General features: G+C 33.4%; 1 protein-coding gene, 2 long non-coding RNA genes and 1 pseudogene across 4 annotated transcripts; 1 reads left to right on the top strand and 3 right to left on the bottom strand.

Annotated features, from left to right (window-relative positions):
- Nucleotides 1–404: 404 nt before the first annotated feature.
- LOC141406682 (uncharacterized) lies at nucleotides 405–1510 on the bottom strand. 2 transcript variants are annotated; one of them, XR_012413470.1, is made up of 3 exons: nucleotides 1476–1510; nucleotides 1251–1423; nucleotides 405–1167 (listed from the first exon to the last, which is right to left on the bottom strand). It is a non-coding gene; the product is annotated as an uncharacterized lncRNA (long non-coding RNA). The 2 variants fall into 2 exon arrangements; XR_012413471.1 differs by having other exon boundaries at nucleotides 1142–1189.
- An 8-nt stretch (nucleotides 1511–1518) lies between these two features.
- Nucleotides 1519–2307, bottom strand: LOC141406681 (uncharacterized). Its single transcript, XR_012413468.1, has 3 exons — nucleotides 2022–2307; nucleotides 1668–1964; nucleotides 1519–1611 (listed from the first exon to the last, which is right to left on the bottom strand). It is a non-coding gene; the product is annotated as an uncharacterized lncRNA (long non-coding RNA).
- Nucleotides 2308–5328: 3021 nt separating this feature from the next.
- On the top strand, nucleotides 5329–6317 carry LOC141406080 (receptor expression-enhancing protein 1 pseudogene; annotated as a pseudogene).
- LOC141406079 (uncharacterized) lies at nucleotides 6221–9083 on the bottom strand. Its single transcript, XM_073991116.1, has 3 exons — nucleotides 7446–9083; nucleotides 7200–7386; nucleotides 6221–6517 (listed from the first exon to the last, which is right to left on the bottom strand). Exons 1-3 carry the CDS (start codon nucleotides 7929–7931, stop codon nucleotides 6330–6332), a joined length of 861 nt encoding a protein of 286 aa, XP_073847217.1. The 5' UTR covers nucleotides 7932–9083; the 3' UTR covers nucleotides 6221–6329.
- Nucleotides 9084–9347: the final 264 nt, after the last annotated feature.

Here is a 9347-nt window from a genome sequence, read left to right as displayed (position 1 = left end):
CGATATAATGTTTTAAAATATCGATTGCTATCGATATTATCGTTAAGTTGTCATCGCCATTAATTTGGAGATGAAAATGGCGGAAATTTCAATGATTTTCTTGAAATTATGCAAAAGTAGTTCACAGAAATGTACAGGAAAATAAACAACTGCTTTTATTTTATAAAAAATGTAAAAACATACATTTTATTTTACCGAAAAATGTGTACGTGTGACTACGGACTTACTTTCTTACACACACATAACCGAAAAACAGCGAAATTTATATTTATTTCAATGGATTTCAGGTTAGGGTTTTTATTTCGATAATATCGATAGGCAAAACTATCTATCGATATTGAATTTTTAAATAATAATCGATATTATCGATAGTGCCATCCAGCTCAATGCTGGACGGTTGGACAGTTATCGATAACTGCGAAATATCGACATTCAAAACTGACAATATGTGTGTTCGTTTACTCAAAATTTGTACAAATTGTTACTGGATGTTGTTCGCTTACTCCACAGTACAATGCAAAAGAAATTAGTCGTTTACAAGAAGTTACTGGACTTGTACAAATTATTGAGTAAACGAACACACCTAATGTGTACTGCTCTTTAGTCCCTGTTTAGACGTTCAAAGTAATTGGGAAAGAAAATTGAGTTTATGGGCGAGGGAGTAGAGAGGAATAAGAGGGGGTACGTACTCTCCTGTACCAGCAAATTCTGTTTTGTTTCTCTATTCTTTGTATACAACCTGAAGTTGGCTGCAGATTTTTTTTCATTTTCTTCTTTCATTTTATTTTCTCTGTCGACAAGTAAACAGCGAGGGAAATTGAAAAAAAAGTTTTGGACTAAAAAGTACTTGAACAAAATTTAAAAGAAATCGTTGTCGTTTCCAAAAAAAAATTAAAAAAAGTGAAAATATCAAAATTAAAAAGTATGCATAAATCTCCTCACGGATTATTGAGAATTTTGAAAACAATATAAATTTCGAATAATAAGAATGCAGCACATTAATTATTTTAGTGTTTATCATTATTCTACAAATGTTAATTTTTTTTAGATGTCTTTCAAGTGGAAACGAGAAGTAGTAGAACAGCTAATATTTTATGTGCAGCAATACCCATGCTTATACAACGTCCAGTCAACAGACTATCTGAACCGGATCAAAAAAGCCCAATGCTGGAATAAAATTGTGGAGGACCTCCAAGTTATGGATCAGAATGTTAATTTAAATGAGGTAAAAAAGTAGTGGAAGAACTTACGAATCCAATATTCCCAAGAGGAGAGACAGAAATCTGCTTCCCAAAAAAGTGGAGCAGGCACAGAGGACATTTATACTCCTAAATTGTGGTGCTACGACCAATTGGGATTCCTCAAAACACACGTGAAGATGAAAAGTTCTAAGGACAACATTGAGGTACATATGTTTAATATCCTGAAAATGTAATAAGTATAGTGTAAATTTAAATTTCATTTCAGAACATTACCATAGAAAATGCAGAAAGTTTTTCGATTGAAGAAGAGTCAGTCTTTTCCAAATGGCGTCGCAGACTTATGGAACAAATAGGGATATGGAGGCTTTAGACACTCGTCTTTGATAGTCGATGCTTTGGAATGTCTCACCTAAAACGATAAATCAACTCTATATTTGAAAGTAAACCACTAGTCGTTATACATACCTGTAGCAAGGAATCGTAAGGTAATGGCCAATTTTTCCGAAGGCCGAATGGAGTCTCTCATTACTGTATTGCAGGATGCAATATCGTCCTCGATAAGGTTCAAAATATAATCAAATTGATCCTTGGACATTCTTATATAATTGCGTTATGACCATTCATCAGTCAGTTGGAGTTCTTTTGTTAAAAATGCAAAAGAACCACGATCGGGTCTGTCTCTTCTCCATGGTTTGATCCACTGCTTTCTCTCTTTATTCCTGGTGGGTAAATATGATGCCTTTTTGCACAAATCAATTATACCTACACAAAAATAAAATAGTCATTATTCTTTACAAAAACAAAATAAAAATTTATTACCGCATAATATTTCCTCATTAGAATCCACCGCTATAGCTTCTTCGAGCAATTCAAGAGTTCCTTTAATAATTAATTGTTTTTCTTTTACGTTCATTGTTGCTTTTAGTTTTCACTAACAATTGTGTCTTAGTTTTGTTTTTGAACGGCCCGATGAGAAAATTGAGTGTGAAGAAGAATAACGAAAATTATAAAATTGACACAAACATGATTTCCGTGTCTAAACTTCAGGGCAATTTTAAAGGAAATTAAGAAGATAATTTTCCTTTCTAGTTTGAACGTCTAAACACGGACTTAAATAACTGTTTTCTTGGTATCTACATGCCAAAGTCAATAAACAAATCGTTAACGGCGTTAATTGTTTTTTAACTGCTTTGAACTTTTTTATGTGGCTATTTTTTAAGCACAAAACCTAAATTAGTGCTTGTGCGTTATTCAAAACAAAAACAAAATATTTCAGGTACATATTTAAAATGTGAAATACAATTTATTTTGTTTTGAATAACGCACACGCACTAATTTAGGTTTTGCGTCATGGTACAATTAGAAAGGTAGATGCCTCAGCCCAGCTGATCGAATCTAAAACGTCAAAAAACTAGGAATTCGCCATGAAAAATCAAAACAAAAAACCATATGATTCGGTAAGTAAGAGATAGCATGTGTTCACTTTATAGACAAACGCAAGTGATAAAAAGAGACAACAAGAGATCATTTGGCGAAAATGTTGACATTTTACATTACAAAAAAGTTGCTTTGTTGTAGCAATTCGCCGATGCATCTACCTTTCTTATTGTACCATGTTTTGCGTTTAAAAAATAGCCACATAAAAAAGTTCAAAGCAGTTAAAAAACAATTAACGCCGCTAACGATTTGTTTATTGACTTTGGCGTGTAGACACCAAGAAAACAGTTATTTACGTTGGCTTGATAGACAGAATATGAAAAAATAATTAAAAAATGAAGTGATAATATGTTGTAATTTTGTGTAATTGAAGGCTTGTGATTTATTAATGAAATAATTATCCGGAACTGTACTGAAAGAGTGATCACTTTCACCGAAATTTGTATATCAGGTAAGAGTTTGATTCCATTTCCTAACAAAGCGATTACAAAAATCGCAACTGATGCTCTGTTCCTTTACGTGCCTGAGGTTAACATTTCTTACGATTTTTAATCTGTAAAGTGTTCCCTTACTTTTAATAGCATACAATTTATATGATAGCAGTTTACCACTTTTACCATTTTCTGCCACTGTTACCATTTTTAAAAGTAAAGGAACAGACCATGAATTGAGATACAGTTGGACAAGTAATTGTTTTCAAACTAAGAAAAACACTTTTCATGCATTAATTAGTGAAAAATTACAAACAGTTGTGATAAAAATGTCGGGTTTTTTGCAAAAATCAGTTAATCGACTTGTTCAAGACCAGATTATATGCATAAATAAAAAATTAACGTTTGCAGTTCAATAATTATAGCCAAAAGTAATAATTAACATGTTATGCAAGGTGGCAAACAAATGCTTTCAAAACTTTTTTTGCTTAAAGTGGCCTTATGACAGGCAACATTTTCAGAAAAAAACTGGTAAACATAAATGAAAAGTAAACGGTGGAACGATGAGTATACATTCAAAGCATTTTGACTTCTCTTTCATTGCAGTTAAATTTCTTGTCGATTGCTTCAAATTTGCGTATAACCCCCAGTTTTTGTAAAAATTTTTATTCTTCTCACCCGAATTGTCAAATTTTGTAGATCGATTAATTCGCTTTAGCGCAAATGTAGAGCGCTGATTTTTAAATGAGGAATCCTTAATGATATATGGAACGGGTATACGAAAAATTAGATGAATGCCTAAATTATTACGAATATAGACGAACGAACAAAAATAATTTACAAAAACTGGGGGTAAATCTAAAAACCAAAATCGAGTACCTGCTGAAAGTCTGTATACCAAAAAGTTATTTTGGCAGTTCCCTCTTTAATTTTGAAAATAGAAAATTGTGAAAAATTTGTTGAAAACATCACAATTCTAAGAAACAATAGAAAACATGAATGAAAGGTTTAGAATATAAAGGCCCCCACTCATTTATCAGTCTGTGCCGTCAGTTCGATGAACCCTTTCTGTATGTGTGACTGACAAGTGTGTAGCACGAACCATCAGTCAAGTCTAAAAATCTTGAATTTCTCCTCCAAAATTGAATGAATTCTACGCTTTTGTGTTCCTACACCAACATCTTTTTCCGTTTTTCAAAATTATTTATTGACAATTTGAAAATAAACACAATTCACCCAGACTGATGGGGGTTCATTTTGAAATCAAAACTATTTTGATTTTCATCAGTCTTGGAAAACTCACACATACATTCTCAAAATTTGAAAAAATTTACACATACTACCATAAATGCTGGCAGTCAGACTGACTAATGATTGGGGGCCTTAACATTAAATAGATGTTTGAAGGAAAGAAAATTATTTTTCCAGTTCATATCTACTAATTTTGCATGTATTTTGTTTGTTAGTTCCTTTAAAATCAATAAACAATAATTATGAAAATATGAACTATGTTGGTATGAAGTATGTATGTACCACGTCCTATGAACGGGTTAAGTCGTATACGTAATTGTGAGAGCGAACAACGTAATCAAAGTACTGGTATGAACATGGCATTAATTCTCAATAATAGGTGTGTCTTTTTACGTGATAATTTGTAATAATTATTACGAAATGTTACTAAATGCTGTCTTTTTACACAAAAGTTCAGTAAAAGAGAGCGAAGTGAGAGAACAAGTTTGACAGTTGTTTACTGAGAAATTGCTAAAAGTTGCTGAAAGAATTTTTCCCAGCAACCTTTAGCAAGTTCGATCAGCTGTTTTTAATCATCTGCAAATGGTCAGCTGCTCAATGTTTATCTTATTTTTTGTGGAAAAATACTATAAACTGATTATTTTATTAATATATTAATTATTTTCTATTTATTTTGCTTAAAATTGAAGAACTTTTTCATTGCTTTGGAGTCATTTTTTCGTTCATGCATTGGCGCCAATGTTTTTGTTTTGGTTATCAACTGTTATCTTGCTAAAGTTTACTAAATGCTGTCTTTTTACTTTTTTCTCTATTTTCGTATCAAAGAGTAAAATCTCTCTTACTCTCTGAAAAGAAGTTACTGAATAATTATTACTGAAAAAGTAAAAAGACACAACTAATCATACATTTCCATCTCTGTGACATGAGCAATTATAATTGCTATCGATATAATTTCTGCTATCGGCAACCCTATCGATGTAGTCAACTATCACAATTGACAAGCATCATCTTATCATCTCAGTGTAATTTTTTGGCGCTCAATATTGTGTCTTTAAATTAAAAAATATAAAGAATTGCAAACTTTTTAACATCAACAATCCCAAGATTAACCAAAAATAACAATGATTAGCAGCATATTTTCACGTTTGACAATACTTTCATTTGGCACGTTGTATCCGGCTTATTACTCCTTTAAAACAGTGCGCGCCAAATCTGTAGACGAATATATGAAATGGATGACATATTGGATTGTATTTGCTATCTTCAGTGCGGCAGAAAACTTTACTGATGTTTTCCTCAAATGGTTGCCTTTCTATTACGAGCTAAAAATTATGTTGATTTTTTGGCTATTACCTTCGATGGGTAATGGAAGTCCAACCGTATATCGCAAGTGTATACATCCGTTTTTAAAGAAACATGAGACCCGTATTGATCGTACTCTGCAAGAAGTGAAGCATAGAGGACAGGATATGGTTTTTCATTATGCCAGCGAAGCTGTCATGTTCCTTGGACGGGCTGTAATGAATGTAATACAGAAGAATATGCCAAATGGAGTGTTATCTTTGTTGGCTAATCATGGCATCAACAACGACGGACGATCTACTACTATGCGCCCGGTGGCCAATTCAACATTGGTTATTGAGGAGGAACCTATAGCAAGTACTTCTTTGGCTGTTAATAAAGCGACAAATAGACGTAAATCTCCAGGAAGAAGAGCCGCAAGTGAGATGCCTTCAACTGAACATCAACAATCTTCCTCCAACAACAACAATTTAAAAGGCAAACAGCGTAGAGGCCGCCAAACAAGACTACACGATTCGGATTTGGATATAAATTTAAATGAAAGTTAAATAGTGTGATTGTTTGTTGCCCATCGTTCCATGTATTCAATTTCAATTGTTCCATGTTTTTAATTATGTTTCTTATTTCTATGTTTTATTGTACTATGAAAAATTTTATGTTTATTAATAAATATTTATTCATTTTTGTATGCAAATTGATTGCTTTTTTATACTTCGACAGCTTTATTTCTTTGATATTCTGGTAGTTTAGTCCATATATAACCACCAGGCCGTGTATCACATTCCATTGAATCGGGTAGAGGAAACGGTGTCGTCCGATCCAAATAATAGTTGCTTGGGGCATGCATAACAAACTCCAGACATGACAACTTGCGTGAAAGTTCTTCATCAGGACCTGTTGGAAAAAGAAAACAGATGTTTCATTCATATAAAAAATTAATTATCTATTATGAGCATGCAAAAATGAGCTCGAGCAATATTCCATGAAGAGGCCAATTTAAAGTTTTGTACAGATCGCCGACATTGTAGTGATCTATTTCGTACTGTTCTGTCAAGGACAAATCATCTTGTATAGAATTCCTCCATAATTGTGTTAGTTTTAAATAGTGGAGTTTCGGCGCACTCATAAAGATGCAGCGTACCATGTCAATCAATGCCAAACCTCTAATAAATGGAGCAACCATGAATTGAGAGGGCTAAAACATTCCCTATCTGAATTGTGGAAAAACAAACCTTGGCTAACTGCGATGAATTACGTATTAAAAGTAGCCAGGCGACCTTCGTACGGTATTTAAGACTAATAATTAAAAGACGGTATTTGAGACTTCAACCCTTGGACAGATGCAAATACCAACAGCGGGTGCAAAATGTTCGAGTTGTCATGTCCACTATTCTTTTTCGATATGTGTTCGCTGACATAACTCCCACCAAATTTTTTTGGTAAGAAAAGCGAGAGCTCAAATCATAAGCAAACGTTTTGTGATATAGTTTGCACATAAACCTCTAAATAATTAATATAATGGCAGTCGTATCGGGATTTCAATTTCAATTTTTTTTCGAAATCCACAATAACCCACCTATTAAATATGTAGCTGGATCAAATCCATCCTTGGGATCTGGACTTTCTTGTGTGGGTATAAGCCAAGTGAGAAAGGCTGATTTTTCACAATAACTATCAATCAATAAACCACGAATTTGGGCGTAGTACACATTATCTCCACTGTCTACTAAGGAAACAATGTCACCAACTTGCAAATAAGACCCCTAAAACAAAAGAAACAAAAACATATTAAATAGAGGCAAATGAAAAACTCAAAACCCACCTTATGGAAAACACTCTCCACCGAATGTGTTGTGGCCTGAGCCTGTGGTGTTTTGAACGGTACTCGCTTGAATAGACTTCTACGATTGCGTCCCTTGGTCTGTGTTTTCGTGTTGCTACCGCCAGCGCTAGATTTCTCACCATTTCCATTTGTAGAATTACTATTAGTCGAACTTAATTTAGCCTTAAAACGTGTTGCCCGAGTACTCTTTCTCAAGCGAGAACATTTATCCTCCACTGCCGTCGAGGCTGTTGCATTATCCTTTTTATCTTCTTTTGCATCTTTACCATCCTTATTTGCTTTTTTATTCTTTTCCTGTTCCAAGGAGGGATTTGGATTTTCAGAATTTTTATTTTCATCCATGGTTTCTTTTTCCTCTCGCAGCTCATAACAGGACAAGCATATTTGTCCATTTTCCACTGTGCGCCATAAAAGGGATTCTGTCGTTTTACAATCAACACACGTGGGAGTTGCTTTTGGAGGCATTGTGTTTATATTTGTTTTTTATTTAGTAAAGTAATTTTAATTGCAAAATTTGACTCCAAGAGGCCGAAAAGTTTGTTCACGATATGTCAAACGAAAGAATAACAATAAGAAAACGAACGATAAAGATGCAAAATCAAAACAGAAAGGCAGCTAGGTAGGGCTCCAAAGATCGTACCCAAAATGGGAAACCGAAGCCGGAGTTTCTCGGCGGCGACGGAAATCAAGTGATAACCAATCGGCAGAGACGGGATGTTTTATTAATGGGTACTTTACACGATATGTTTTTTGCATATGAGTTGTCAATTCTCCCATACAAAATGTATATGCAAAGTGACAACTCATATGTAAAAAACATATCGTGTAAAGTACCCAATCATACAGGTACCAGCATCAACGCAATATTAAAAAACAAAACTTTATTTGAAAAATTGGCTTAAGATGAGTTTAAGCATTAAGCTCGGATCGGGACCAAATTTTTTTCACAGATAGGTCTCGTTACTCCGATCACAAATATATACACATAACATTTCTTGCGAAAGTCCATACTTCCGAAGTTCCGAAAATTCCCTTGTTAAATGTCGACCAGGGTTTAAAAGCCAGCATCTAAAAACATTAGCATTAGCTGTACACTTCAACTGCTACACAATATTGACACACACGGCTAAACAAGCAACCGAACGCATATTTATTTTTGTACATTTTTGCTTATTTCGTTTTTTACGCCTAATCTTTTTTGCGTTAGGCATAATCAACAACCACGCTACATATTTAGCAGTCGGCTGACCATTCTTCAGAACGAATTAGCATCCCAGGCATGGTAGAACAAATACAAGGTAAAGTTAATACTACAAAAAATACAACTCGAACAACAACCACAAAGGAATTTGTTTTTGTTTGTAACGTTACTGCCAGTTGTATTTGTAAACAAAACAAGGAAATGTCTATAAATTATTGGAATTTAAAAAACTAATAATTTTTCACATTTGGTTGAATATTTTGGAAAACATGAATGAAAATTCGTTATAGCTATATTACATTACGTGTATTTCATGTGTATGTTTTGCATTTTTTACATCTACAGTGGCGGCCATATAATTAAGAACGACAACGTATTAAAAAGTATTTGACTTGCTACGTTCCAATTATTTGAATATTTATATAGAACAAAATTTGTAAATAAAGTACAGGGTAAGCACTTTTATATAAAGCCAAAACATGTTTTAATTCTCCCTCGTTTATACGAAAGAAACCACGATTTAATAAAATAGTCATAAATCGACCTGGCCACATAATTAAGAACGATATAAGTAAAGGTTGCTTTAAGGTAATTTTCATACACAATATGTGAATATATCGTTATGTATTTTAGAAATCGGTTACTTTGATTCATTTTTAGTATCAAATGCCCTTCAATGG

Source organism: Musca autumnalis, unplaced genomic scaffold, assembly GCF_047663935.1.
Source record: "Musca autumnalis isolate F117 unplaced genomic scaffold, ASM4766393v1 scaffold_5, whole genome shotgun sequence".
Lineage (NCBI taxonomy): Eukaryota > Metazoa > Arthropoda > Insecta > Diptera > Muscidae > Musca > Musca autumnalis.
Note: the sequence above shows the minus strand (reverse complement) of the source record. Positions and strands in the feature narration are given on the sequence as shown.

Coding starts and splice junctions, on each gene's coding strand:
- LOC141406079 (XM_073991116.1), bottom strand. CDS start 7,931: ATGCCTCCAAAAGCAACTCCCACGTGTGTTGATTGTAAAACGACAGAA. Junction 7,387..7,445: donor TGGAGAGTGTTTTCCATAAG/GTGGGTTTTGAG, acceptor CTTTTGTTTTAG/GGGTCTTATTTGCAAGTTGG. Junction 6,518..7,199: donor TCCAGCTACATATTTAATAG/GTGGGTTATTGT, acceptor TTTTTCCAACAG/GTCCTGATGAAGAACTTTCA.